Source organism: Pistacia vera, unplaced genomic scaffold (assembly GCF_008641045.1).
Source record: "Pistacia vera cultivar Batoury unplaced genomic scaffold, PisVer_v2 Contig1180, whole genome shotgun sequence".
NCBI classification, from domain to species: Eukaryota; Viridiplantae; Streptophyta; class Magnoliopsida; order Sapindales; family Anacardiaceae; genus Pistacia; species Pistacia vera.
Window position 1 is genome coordinate 34,130 of NW_022195227.1, and position 14,737 is coordinate 48,866.

General features: G+C 39.9%; 2 protein-coding genes across 2 annotated transcripts; both read left to right on the forward strand.

Annotated features, from left to right (window-relative positions):
• Positions 1-228: 228 nt before the first annotated feature.
• Positions 229-12,815, forward strand: LOC116110150 (UPF0481 protein At3g47200-like). Its single transcript, XM_031396385.1, is given in 6 exon segments — positions 229-287; positions 334-540; positions 1,985-2,146; positions 10,536-10,795; positions 10,798-10,933; positions 11,954-12,815. Coding segments are annotated over 6 exon segments (1,686 nt in total).
• A 533-nt stretch (positions 12,816-13,348) lies between these two features.
• Positions 13,349-14,128, forward strand: LOC116110161 (UPF0481 protein At3g47200-like). Its single transcript, XM_031396392.1, has one exon. The coding sequence runs from the start codon at positions 13,349-13,351 to the stop codon at positions 14,126-14,128; it is 780 nt and encodes a 259-aa protein (XP_031252252.1).
• Positions 14,129-14,737: the final 609 nt, after the last annotated feature.

Here is a 14,737-nt window from a genome sequence, read left to right on the forward strand (position 1 = left end):
GAGACGCGATTTTTTGATCCAACACCAATGATTTGCACCCTAAATCAATTTCTTAAACCTAAACCGAATACAGTCGTGATTTTCGGCGATATAGCGCGATTTTCGATCGATTTGTTGAACCCTAAAATCGATTTCTTCAACTATAAACGGAACTGCGCGATTTCCGGCGACCCAGCCCATATTTCCAATCCAAACTACAAATTTTCACACCAAATTCAATCCAAAACCATGGCTGACACTCACAATGACGACGACAACCAACGCCACTTCGAATCAGATTCCGGTGGGCAAGCAGTTCAATGGCTGCTCCGGTGGATCATCTGACCATTGAAGGTGGTCCACACGTAGAGGAGAGCCGGCGGCACAAGAACAGAGGGAAAAACCAGCAAAGGGGTCTGAAGACGAGGAGTCAGGCGAGAATTCAGGCCAGAAGGAGGATTCCGGAGAGAATGCAGGCCAGGAGGTGGATTCCGGCGATAATTCAGGGCAGGAGGAGTCGCCGGAGGATCCAGGCGACGAGGAGAAGGCCGGCGAAGAAGGGTACGTAGTTTGGGAATGTTGCTTGTAATTTCGCTAAGCGATCATTTGTATCGCTTAAGCGATTTTCTGTTTTACTCGTGATGCAGCAATGATCGCTTAAGGATAAAAATGATCGCTTAAGCGATCTGAGATCTGGGCAGATGATTCTGCCCAGACCAAAGATCGCTTAAGAGATCATGAGTGTTTACTCTTGGTCGCTTAAGCGATCTTAGGGCTGGGCAGAATCACAGATTAAGAGATTCTCAGTTAAATTTTGGTCGCTAAGCGATTAAAATCGCTTAAGCGATCTTGCATGAGACAGTAAAGATTTCTAAGCGATCGAGATCGCTTAAGCGACTATAGGTTTTGGTTTATTTTTGTTGATGACATTTTATTTAACGATTGTGCAGATTGTGCGGACCGAAGCGTTAGAGAGTACGAGTTGGAGCCATAAGTGAGAAGGTACCCTATTCCCTGCAAGGGTGACGGTGAGGTCGAGCTGGGAGGTTTTTGACAGAATAAGGGCCATTTTAGCTGAATGAGGCACGGTGAAAGAGATTGTGGACACTTGTTTCGGTCAGTTTTTAAGAATGGGAAAAAAGTGGAAAAAGTCATTTTGGGGGCAGGGAGTGCATTACATGTTGATGCACTCAGTAAAATGCAAGAAAAAAAAATGAATGTGGTTCGTGGTGGAGGGGGAAGCCACTACAGTTTGGTCTGATGGAGTATGCGTTGGTGACGGGCTTAGGATGCGGGAAAGTGCCAACTAAGGCGGAGGCAGACGCAGTAAGGAAGAGTGCGGGAGCCATAAACTTTGTAAAAAGGTTTAGAAGGGGCAAAGTCTATTACAGGAAAAGTTTTAGAGAAGAGGCTATCTACAGTTCGGTTTAGTGATGCAGAGAAGATAAAAGTGTGCTTGATATTGTTTTTACATTCTATCTTATTGGCTGGTGACTCAACAAAAGCTATTGAGAAAGATTGGTTCTATTTGTAAGCGACTTGGAGTTCTTAATTCTTATCCGTGGGGACGGATATCATTTGAGCGAACCATCAAGAGCTGAAAAAACCAGACATGGCGTTAAAGCATGCCGAATGGGGCGGGAAGGCTAAACCAAGCACGTATAATTTGTTTGGCTTCCCATGGGCAATGCAGGTAAATATTAATAGCTCTATGTTAATTTTTATAATATGTGTGTTTGAATAATGACATGGACTGTTTTTACAATGTAGGCTTGGATGTACGAGGCCATCCCTGTCTTCGCTAAGCGGGGGGGGAGGAGCAACAATGTGAATGTGCAACAGCAATTTCCTAGGATGTTGCGGTGGCATGTCGAGAGTGTAACCATTGGGATTATGGCCAATAGAGATTGAGATTCAAGCAGCTGGGGTAAGATTGAAGGATTAAGCTTTGAATATGCAGTTGTTTTATTTTGCTCAATCTGATTGTTTTTATTTCTTATTGCAGGGAGTCGTTGTCCCTTTTTGACCCTATTGGGGATGAAGCGGAAAGAGACTATTTCACATCTTTCAGAGCAATGGAGGATGAAAGGGATGAACAGATGAACGCATGCTGGGGACCTAAAAGGGTCACGCATGTGATGGCGTTGCAGGGCCATTGCTTGACAATGTCGTTGATGCTGAGGATAATGAAGCTCGGGGGGCCGAGGATGAGGAGGAGAAAGAGGAGGAAGAGGTTCGTATGCCTCAGCAAACCGGTACAACAAGTAAGCTTTGCCGAGACATTGGCGTAGGGAGAATGAGGTTGTTGACCTCATAAACGGCCTGTTTGAGAGTTTTACAACAGTCGTTTATGCAAAGCTTGAGAAGATGGAAGAAACAATGAAAAGGGTGGAGAAGAAAGTGGATAAGGTGGGAGGGAAAGTAGCTACAATGGAAGGCGAAGTTGGTACAATGGAGGAGGAAGTTGGTGGAGAATTAAAGGCGGTTGAAGTGCAAACTGGCTGAAAAGAGAGAGCCGAAAGAGCAAGTTTGTGAATCGCCTTACATGGTAGTGACAAGGTAAAGAAGAAGAAATAAGAAGAAACAAATGGAGGAACAACCAGAAAGAGAGAAGGTTGAGGAGGTTGGTGGTGGAAGTGGGGCGGTGATAATGGAGGAGGGGGAGTTGGGAGGCGAAGAGCGGGGATGTAAAATTGGAGGAAGGGGGAGGAAGTGGGGAAGGGAAATTGGACTCAAATGTCGATTTGTATAGGCCAATAGAGGAAAGGAAAAAACCTTTATGCCTTACAATGGATCGGGAATTGATGGCCATATAAAGTGTAGACAGGGGATTATCCGGGAATGGTTTCAGAAGTTGTTGACGATGGGGACGTGGCTTGAGGACTCGGTGAGTTATTTCACTTAATTTTCCTTATTTTGCCGTGGTTTTCCATAATTATTTGTTGTTTTTATTTGATGTAGCACATGATGGATATTGGCACTGATGAGGCTACGACAGACTAGTGATGGTGATCTGTGTATCCCGACTGTGCTATCACCGATGTGGCGTTTGGGCAAACGCTTGTTTTCGGCATATCGGTCTTTAATTAAAAATGTCGTTGCTAGTGGTGTAGCAAAAGTACGAAGCGAAAATGATTGGCCGCACCACAGTCGGATTGCATCCCTGATGATTTCCGGTTTGTGATAGGATTATGTAGTACGTAAGGGGGGATCGGCCAAATATGGCCACGGTTGGGCTTTGTTAAAAGAGTGTACTGCATCATCCTCGTCAAACAGATGCACTGGATAGCAGTCGCTGCGATCTAGAGGAAGGGTGTCTGAAGATCCTTGACTGCAACCAACTATTTGTCGAGACAAGCAGTTGGAGGTCGAGGTGGAGCCACTGTCCAGGTTGTTCCAGCGGTGTTGCGTGACAGCGGGATGTTTGGGCAGTTGGGGGATCAGGTACTAACCGGAAAGTGGCGAATTCAGCACTCTAACTGCCAATAAATGAGTCAAGATAAATTTTGTTTAAAACTAACTTACATAATACAATTGTTCTATAAGTTTATTATAATGCTAATGTCTTCTTCCTATTGTAGCGCTGAATGTGGGGCATATGCCCTGAAATTTATTCAGTTCGACATGACCAACAGCCGATGGACAGCTTGAATGACGAAACAATGAGAGAATGTCGGGAGCGCTGGCTGTCGACTGCTCCATGGGCAGATGGATCCGTTTTAAGTGACCAGAACCCAATCAAAGGGTATGAAAGTTGGACGCGAATTGTATAGTTTATGTGATGTTGATGTTCATACTGGGTTTTTTGAGTTGAGTTTATGTGACTGTTTAATATCAATAAGGGTGTATATACATGTTCATTTTCAATGGTGTTTTGATGTGTGCTTTGTGTCAGAACTGCTATTTAATTTGTTCTCATGGCTTGGCTATTTTCTAATTCATGCCTTTTCATATTATGGTGTTTTACACTGTAGGTCACTAAGATGGAATGGTCAATCCCAGAAAGTCAACGAGGCACCCTATTGCCGCCCTTGTAGATATCATCTTGAATTTGTTGGATGCTAGTGCAGAGCCAGAAAGCATCGGGAAGAATGATGTCGTGGGCATCTTTTCAAGCATGGACTGCCTGATACCTCACTGTGGGTCTAACTGTTTGGCATCAAAAACTAAATTATAAATATTTACATGTTGGTGTGATCATTGTAAAGAATTAGATCTGATATTTGGATAATTTTGTTTGTGCCATATAAGATAATTTATCAGCAGTTTCAATTTACTATGTATGGTTTGTCATATAAGATCCTGTGTCTTTTAGTAATAATCGCTTAAGCGATACCAGAGGTCGCTTAGCGATCATCGTATTTCAGTAATAATCGCCTAAGCGATACGAAAGGTCGCTTAAGCGATCATTGTAGGCAGATGTCATTCTGCCTCGGAAAAGATCGCTTAGCAGCATCATAAAAGCTTAAGCGATCATGCGTCTTTTAGTAATAATCGCTTAAGCGATACGAAATAGTCTGGGCAGATGTCATTTGCCTCGGAAAAGATCGCTTAAGCGATCACAAATCGTTATGCAATCATGCGTCTTTTAGTAATAATCGCTTAAGCGATACGAAAGGTGCTTAAGCAATCATAGTATGGCAGATGTCATTCTGCCTCGGAAAAGATCGCTTAAACGATTATAAATCGCTAAGCGATCTTTTAGTAATATCGCTTAAGCGATACAAAGGTCGCTTAAGCGATCATAGCCTGGGCAGATGTCATCTGCCTCGGAAGATCGCTTAAGGGTTTACGATTCGTTCAGAGCACTTGTTCCGTTATTACATTTATATAAACATATAGTTCCTTTACACGTAGTATGAAACCTATAGGGTTTACGATTCGTTCAGAGCACTTGTCCCGTTATTACATTTATATCAAACATATAGTTCCTTTACACGTCAGTTGAAACCTATAGGGTTACGATTCGTTCAGAGCATTGTTCGTATTAAATTTATATCAAACATATGTTCCTTTACAAGTCAGTATGAAACCATAGGGTTTACGATTCGTTCAGAGCACTTGTTTCGTTATTACATTATATCAAACATATAGTTCCTTTCACATCAGTATGAAACCTATAAGGGTTTACGATTCGTTAGAGCACTTGTTCCGTTATTACATTTATATCAAACATATAGTTCCTTACACGTCAGTATGAAACCTATGGTTTACGATTCGTTCAAGCACTTGTTCTGTTATACATATATCAACATATAGTTCATTTACACGTCAGTATGAAACCTATAAGGGTTTACGATTCGTTCAGAGCACTTATTCCGTTATTACATTTATATAAAACATTAGTTCTTACACGTCAGTATGAAACCTGGGTTTACGATTCGTTCAGAGCACTGTTCCGTTATTACATTATATCAAACATATAGGGTTTATGATTCGTTCAGTATATTTTATATTGTGGCTTAATTATTTAGGAAATATTAGTATATTTTTAATTAATTTTTGACCCATTAAGTGAATTAATTTCATTAATACCAAGAAAAAGTTCAAATTAACAAAAACACCCCCACCCACCCAACTTCCCAGATTCTGGCTACGCGACAGCAACGAACGACGGAAATGGCCGGTAATGGCCAGTTGTGACCTTTTCCGGCATATCCACCGTCGATATGGCCGGAAAAGCCACATCTTCCCGTCATGGACTTTCAATGAAATGTCCGACCTTGACGGTCAACGACGGCCATATATTGGCTTGCACAGACGGAAGCTCTGGAATTTTCGTTCGTCTCAGGCCAGTTCTGGCGGATCGTGGGGCCTTCGGCCACACCGTGGTCGATCTAGCCGGAAAAGGCCATATAGAGGCCCTATCGGCCAGATCCGACCACTGTGAATCGAAACGCCTTTCCGGTCAGATTCCGGCTCCGGTGGCAAGAATCTGTCACGTGGGTAGGTGGGGGTGTATCTGTTAAATTTTAATACATTTGAGAAGAATCGGTAAGCGATACAATGGATCACTTAAGCGATCATGTGATTGGCAGAAGCAAATCTGCCTAGGTCCATGACGCTTAAGCGATCAGTGATATCGCTTAAGCGAATATTGCCTTTTTCCCCTGGTCGATTAAGCGATCGTGGATGCTTAAGCGATCGTGGATCGCTTAAGCGATCATGCACCTGGGCAGAATCAATCAGTCCAGTGGCACGAGCGCTTAAGCGATCCCTTTATCGCTTAAGCGATCCTTTGCGAAAACACTTTGTCGCTTAGCGATACACTTAGTCGCTAAGCGATGTGGGCAATAACATTTGCATCTTTTCTCCGAATTTTGACAAAATAAATCCAAACAGTATAATTCCATACTTTTTCTCAATTTGACAGCCTAATTCCAAACTAAAATCACCAACAAATATTTAGACCATGTAATAAGAATACACAATATAAAGATATTTTTATAAAGGTAACAATAAAATTTAAACATCAATAATTTCATCCTTCTTCGAATCGACCCTAATTACTTCTGGCAACTGCTTCTCTTGTGACCAGGTTGTTGGCAAATTGAGCACTTATTCATCTTCCGGGGAACTCAAAGGCTGATGGATAAGCTTAACCCTTTTTCTCCCCTTTGGTGTCTTTTCAATGGCGGTGGAGGATAATGTCAGCCACCTCTGGCGGCACTACCCATGCTCTTCGGAGGCACCGGATATATCATTTCTGAATATGCTAGCATGTAGTGATCTGTATATAGAAAGGGGAGCAAAGTTCCATGTAAATTCTTGAACCAAAATCCGGCTTCCGTTGGTGTTTCAGTGCCTAGTGCATGAGGACAAGGTAAAGTTGAATGTCAAGCACTTTACAGCTGCAAGTTTTTGTAACAAGGTTAACTAGGGCATCCGGACCATAGCCGTGCACAGTAACTTTGAGCTAAGAGGATAGGCAAACAGTGCATTTGACAGTTCCATATGTTTCGCAATATTTTTTCAGCTGACGGAACAAGGGTTGTAGTAAAATTATTTGACTCCATACGACGCTCATGGAACCACCGCGACAGTGTCCTTTGGATTGCATCAAAAAGTGCAACTAGGAAACTCTCTTTCTATAACAACTTCGAATTTATGGACTCAGCTATGTCGTGGTCATGACATCAAACCTTCTTCCAGGAAAGAAGCTTTACTCCATCTCTTGAAACCAACACATGCTCAAGATACTTAGCAAATCTAACATCTTGATCGGATTTGCGGAAGTGTTCCTCGAACTCATCAACCCGATAAGCTTTTGCTGCCATGTAGTATGTCGAAGGAGGCCAGCACACTTAAACTTTTGTTTTATGTTCTCACCAAGGTGCCTCATACAGAAATCCGTGATGTGCTTGACGGGAAATAGTGGCCCCCTTCTATAGAGTTGTGCCTATCGGATATTATGCACAAACTGCACTGTCAGGCACTATCGTACGTAACTGCTGAAAAAACCAAGTCCACGCATCGTCATTCTAGAGTCAACCACACACAGAACACGGATATGTGTGATTTCGTGTCCTGTGCATGGCCACCAACAATGTACCTCCATACTTCCCGTTAGAAAGCAACACTCAACAGCCAACACCTTTCTCTGTTTACAAAACCCCTTATAGCAGCACCATAAGCAACAAAAAAAATATTAAAACATATTCCTGTCCCACTTCAAAGCCGTCTTGCTACCTTAGTTTGTCAACTTAAGCATATAACGGTACGCTTCTAATACTGCGTACCCGTGTCCGGCGTGCCCCTCACAAAATCGTGTGCATGTTGTTACCTTTCCAGCATTTCAGTAACTAACAGACATCCCAACTCTGTGCGCACAAGTCTCTGAAGTCTTTAGGAGATGGACTTCCCTTCGACGAACCGACTTTTGCAAATTGCCAATAACATCAGGGACGCTTGTCAATGCTCACCCAAAATATGTCCCAAACCACATGTGTGCTCACGGGTATATGTGAAGAATAAACTTTTCGACTCCGCCAACCTTCTACATAAAACCCGCCACTTGCAGTTTCGGTCACGACATGCAACCGTCACAGCTATAATTTGACTTTTTGGTGATGAACTCAAAATTACCTTTCACGACAACAGTTTTAGCTTCCTCACCCACTCTCTTTGTTGTCAAATAAATCCTATGCGCAAGTCCGATCCATCCGTAAAGACATGAGCTGATCCACTACTACCTCCAATTGCCCCTTTGAACTTGCATAAACGACCATAGTGTTCTCTTCACAACTACGCCTTCGCATAATCTGTATTTAAAGGAATCTCTACATCTGTGGAACATCTACGGGGTCCTCCTCCTCAACATTTCATTCTGGCCCCCATCACCAAACCTCTTCTATAGTGTCCTCCTCACCACCCAATTCACCGTCTACTCTTGATTTTTCAGCTAACAAATCAATGGCCTCGCAGTTCAAATTAAACCGGCAAATCTCCGCCTACATCCTGTTATCCCCCTCTTGGAACCAACTTCCAACGGTTTTTTACTAAGAAACCCTTAAATCGGCCCGAACCACTATCGGCCATATCAATCATAAATAAGTTCAACACTTTCATCCGACTTTAAACAGCAGAGGTACTTATAATTTTCAGGAGCTCTGCTTAAAAATACTTCCAACTATATCATTAGCGAGCAACTCAAATACTTCTATTATTTATTTCATCAATCAAATCATCAAAACTAACCTCTGGAGTCACGAATTGGTGTAACTTCTTGTTCTTCCCAATCCACTTCCACCTACTTTCTTCCCCCCCCACCACCAAAATATTCACACCAAAACAACTTTTCCCATAATAATAGCCAACTACCTGTAATGCAAGAAAAACAATATTCTAAATGCTGTGTACAAGGGTTCAAATAGTTTATAAAGAATCTGCACATTCGCATATTTGGTTGATGTATCGCTTGAACGATCATGGTTTTTATACTGGATCGCTTAAGCGATACACTTGATCGCTTAAGCGATTCAGTATAAATAACCGTGATCGCTTAAGCGATCTATGCCATTTACGATCGGCTTAAGCGATTGCTCCCAACAAAGACTTTAACTAGATCGCTTAAGCGATCTTATGCCACATACCTGACGCTTAAGCGATCTATCTGCTGCATTACTAGACCTACCGGATCGCTTAAGCGATACACCAGATCGCTTAAGCGATCCATCGTGCCCAGAACACATTTTTAGTCATCTCCACCTACAATCGATCCATCATACCCAGAATAAATACCCAGAACAAATTTTCAACAAAATTTCACTCCTTTCAAAACTACATTACATCAAACACGCCCAACAACCTAAACAACTAAATCAAAATCATAACCCAAACCCCATCCATTATTAAATCTTTGTAAACTAAATATAAAATGTAAAAAGGAGATACACATACTTAGGCGAAATGTCAGGAGGAGGAGGAGGGAGATCTTTGCCGGAGAAGATGTTAATGGTGGAGGAAGAAGAAAGTGTTAATGGCGGAGGAACAAGAAGATATAGAGGAATGAGGAAGAAGAAGATGTACAGGAAGGAGGGAAAAGAAGAAGATGCAGAGGAAGAAGAAGATGTTGACGACGCCAAGAAGAAGAGAGAGAAGATGCAGGTAGAGATGCGTTAATGGCGGGAGGAAGAAGAAGGTTTTTGGGTTTATTTGCAACAATTTCGGGTTTGTGGAAATATAGATAATTTTGAAAGATTACATTAATCTAATTAAGCACTAATACCCTTAATCAATAATATGGTATTTAGTTAACATTTCAAAACTTGATAGCCTTTTAATAAATGTAAACTTCAAATGTTTTTAATAACTTCCCCCATTGTCAAGACTAGAAGTAGAAGACAAAACAACTGATTGATCCGTCTGCAGGTAGTTGCATTTGAACCTGGTAACTGTATAATAAATGTAAAACGTATTGTTTAGTAAGCATATTTAATTTAAAATACTTGAAAATGTTTACGCATCTTTTATGCTTTTTTTGAATCAGAATCTCATTACTTTCACTTTGTATTAAGTTACAGATGCTTTTTCTTCGACTGACACAAGCAAAGAATGAAATCTATCTCTAGGATCCACTTTATCTTAATAAACTCTTCCTATTAACCTATCTGCTAGCCGCGTGGTTGTTGGAAGTTTTGCATATCCTCAGGGAGATAAAGGCACAAACTCTATTCGAAAATATCTATTTAAATGTGTTGCCACATAAAGCACAAATTCTGTAGCTACTGCACTGCATTTGGAACTGGTATGTGGTTCCAACAGTTCATTTTTTGTATATAATTAATTTCAAATAAAACAATTGTTTAGTTAGAAATTACTTTGATAATACTGAATGTTTACTATTTTTATGGATTTGTAGTAGAATCTCTTTACTTTCATTTAGCATTAGGTATAATACTTTTCAGATTAATTCAATTGTACTGCCGGCAGTAGCTTGAGAACTCAGAATTTTTTATACAACTTATGAATGAAACATTGTTCTCAATTATTAGTTGAACAACTGCTCCTCTCTGTTTTCTTTTCTTCATTTTCCATTTTCTCACATATATTTGCAGAGATAAAATTCAAAGAGGCAAGCCACGTGAGAATATTGTTATGGCGTCAGAGAGTCAAAAAGATGAAATGTTGTTAACATGGTCGAGTCCACTGCCAAGTTCCTATGAAAACTTATTGGCATATGAGTTGTCTATGTCATCTAAGTTTCCATCTTTCAAACCCCGAAAATTCTTTCTAGGCACAACAACAGCAGCATATAAGCCAAATGCATTCTCGATTGGGCCATTCCACTACGGAGCTAACAAAACAATCGAAGCCACACACAAATAAAATTGAAGTATTTGCGAGACCTCCTCGCACGATCAAACAATCCAGAGGAGCATATAGTCAGCTCACAGAAACCATCAGATCGATTCAGCGAGAGGCGCGGGGCTGCTATGCAGGGCCGGCTTAAGGGGTAGGCAGGTGAGACACTGCCTAGGGCCAAAAACAAAGGGGGCCACCAAATTTTTATAAATTTTTTTTTTTTTAATATCTTACAAAAATAAAAATGGTTTATAATTTTATCTAAGCAAGAGACCCCAAAAAAAAGCCAAAAAAATCCAATTTATTATAAACTTTTTACATATATTCTCACCCAAAGTTTAACAAAATAGCAAGTTTGTACTTCTAGTTTTATATATCTAGTTAATACCCCTAAATTAATACATTGAATCTTTTTAGCATGGAAGACTAAAATAGTTTTTCATATCTCAAATACTACACCCCTAATTCAATCCCAAAATTTGACATTCACATAAATCATCTCCAGCCCTCTTTTGCGCAGTGGTTGGAGTGACTTCGGTCAATTTTGGTTCCGGTCGATTTTTCACCAAAATCGAATGAAATCATCATCATATTCCCAACTTGAAGCCCTGATTTGACTAATTTTTATGAATCTCGCAACCCAACTCCACTACACGACAGCCATTTTTAGCCTTTTGGCATGTACTCGACATTGTTGGCCTTCCCCAACACAATCTTCCTCCCTCAGCCCATACCAAAACCCCTATCACATTCCTATATCGTTTGCTCTGCCAATCAGTCGGCCACGATACCTTTGGGCCATGACTCCAAGCATTTTCTTATCAATCTTGGCATTGGAAATCACCCATTTCACCACCCATCACTTCTCCAACATCTTCTCAAAACCCCCCACCAACCTAACCTTGGTAGCCTGCTGGTTGATGTGCCCTCTCCTAGTGATTTTTCATCTCAAAAGGCAAAAAAATAATAATAATAATAATAATTTTTTAAATATGCTTATATTATTAGAGGGCCCAAAGTAACTCCTGCCTAGGGTCAAATGTTCTAGAGACGGCCCTGCTGCTATGCAGGGCCACTTGAAAGCTGTGTTGAGGAGAGCATTTGTAGAGATTTTGGTACTTGACGTTGCTTCATTGTGAGTTGTTCCGCAAGATGCCAAAGAAAAACTTAGAGATCCAAATGACGCCATAATCACCATTTCTTGTTTCCAAGAATATTTAAACCATGACCTGATTTTGCTTGAAAACCAAATTCCTTGGATGGTGCTTGAGCGTTTGTTTAGCTTGACCAAACTTTCTCCCGACGAATCCCTAATCCAACTTGCCCTTGACTTCTTCGGTAATATATTCTCATCCAATAAACCATCTGTTACACCAAACCAATTCCACGAAGGTAAAATCGAGATCAAACATATCCTTGACTTGTTGAGGCATTCCTTGCTTTTACCATTATCACCAGATAAGTTCAATGAAAAACCCACGGGATGGGAACCCTTCCCTTGTGCTACAAAGATCAACGAGGCCGGTATCAAGTTTAAGAAAAAAAAAGCAGAAAGAATATTGGAAATAAAATTTAAAAATGGTGTACTAGAGATTCCACCTCTACTGATTCAAGAGACAACTGAAACCATTCTTCGAAACCTCATCAGCTTTGAACAATGTTGTCCAAATTATCCACCCATAGTCACTTCTTATGCGAAACTGATGGATAATCTCATTAAGATCAGCAAAGACGTTGAGATACTCAGCGATAAGAATATTATCGATAATTGGTTGAATCCAGAGGACGCAAAGCAATTCTTCAACAAGCTATACTATGATACATATGTGAAGCAGTTCTTTTATCAAGACATTTGCCTGGAAGAGAAGAAACACCGTAAACGCTGGTGGCCCAGATGGCGCATTTTCTATTTTCAAAACTACACCACCCCCTTGGCTCTGGTTTCCCAAGTAGTGGGTGCAATTCTTTTGATTCTCGCATTCTTGCAGACCTTGTATTCCATTCTGGGTGTCGTGTGTGATAAAAAGTGTTAATGCTTTAGTGCTTGGTGACGACCATTGATTTGCTAGGGGTTTGATGAAGAAATTGATAATTGAATGCTTATCAGTTTATTTGTGTTTGTTTTTTAGGAAAGTGTTGTGTGACTTAGAGATTAAATCTTATTTGGTGTGAAATTTGATTGTTTTGCCTAATGAACTCAGTATTAAAATGTTTCTTAGTTTGATTTTGATGAAGATCTCCGTATTAAAATGTTTTTTAGGTTGATTTTGGTGAAGTAGGATGAAGAAATTGGTAATTGTATAAAGATTTATTTTAACTTGTTTTCTCTTAGAATTTATATGTATATTCTTTTCTTTATAGTTTTTATTTATATTGAAGATTAAATTTGTATATTTAAATGGAAACTAATGAATTAAGAAGTAAGAGCTACCAAATCAAAATTGAAGATTGAAGTATTTGCAACACCTANAACATTTATAGTTCTCAAATGCCGGCTTTAAGTAATTTTCAATTAAGGTGAGTTTTTTATTTTTTTCTTTCTCAGAGATACAATATAAAGATCAGTATGGCAGAGAGTAAAAAAGAGGATTACAGTACGATTAACATCAACTCGTTGCAGTGTTCGTTTGAAAATATAATGCGTTATAACTTCTCAGTGTCACCTAATTTTTCCATCTTTAGAACCCCAACAATTCTCTGTAAGCATAATGAAGCAGCGTATGAACCCAATGCATTTTCATTTGGGCCATTTCACCATGGAAAGCAACAGAAATTCACACAAAAAGTCAAATGGGACTATTTACAAGGCCTCCTTGGTCGATCAACATGCCCGGAGGAGCTATATAGTCAGCTAGTCCAAGCCATCAGGTCAGTTGAGGCAGAGGCCCGTAATTGCTATGCAGAGTCAGTTGGATTTAGGACGAAGAAATTTGTAGAGATTTTGCTACTTGATGGTTGCTTCATTATTGAGTTGTTCCGCAAAGATGCCAAAAAAGAACTTAGAGATCCAAATGACCCCATATTCACCATTTCTTGTTTACAAGAATATTTAAACCATGACCTGATTTTGCTTGAAAACCAAATTCCTTGGATGGTGCTTGAGCGTTTGTTTAGCTTGACCAAACTTTCTCCCGACGAATCCCTAATCCAACTTGCCCTTGACTTCTTCGGTAATATATTCTCATCCAATAAACCATCTGTTACACCAAACCAATTCCACGAAGGTAAAATCGAGATCAAACATATCCTTGACTTGTTGAGGCATTCCTTGCTTTTACCATTATCANTGCCTTTTCCAATCCAGAGGGTTACCACTTACCACTGTTATATTTTTTCTAAACCTTAGGGGTTATCCAGGTAATGACTAAAATTAGAATATTTAATTCTAGTCATTACCTGGATTGTCAATGACTAGAAGTAGAAGACAAAACAACTGATTGATCCAGTCTGCAGGTAGTTGCATTTGAAACTGGTAACTGGTATAATAAATGTAAAACGTATTTTTTAGTAAGCATATTTAATTTAGAATACTTGAAACTGTTTACGCATCTTTTATGCTTTTTTGAATCAGAATCTCATTACTTTCACTTTGTATTAAGTTACAGATGCTTTATCTTTCGACTGACAGAAGCAAAGAATGAAATCTATCACTAAGGATCCACTTTATCTTAATAAACTCTTCCTATTAATAACCTATCTGCTAGCCGAGGTGGTTGCTGGAAGTTTTGCATATCCTCAAGGGAGATAAAGGTACAAACTCTATTCTGAAATCTCATTTAAATGTGTTGCCACAATAAAGTTTCACAAATTCTGTAGCTACTGCACTGCATTTGGAACTGGTATGTGGTTCCAACAATTCATTCTTTTTGTATATAATTAATTTCAAATAAAAGAAATTGTTTAGTTAGAATATCTACTTTGAGAATACTTGAATTGTTTACTTATCTTTATGGAT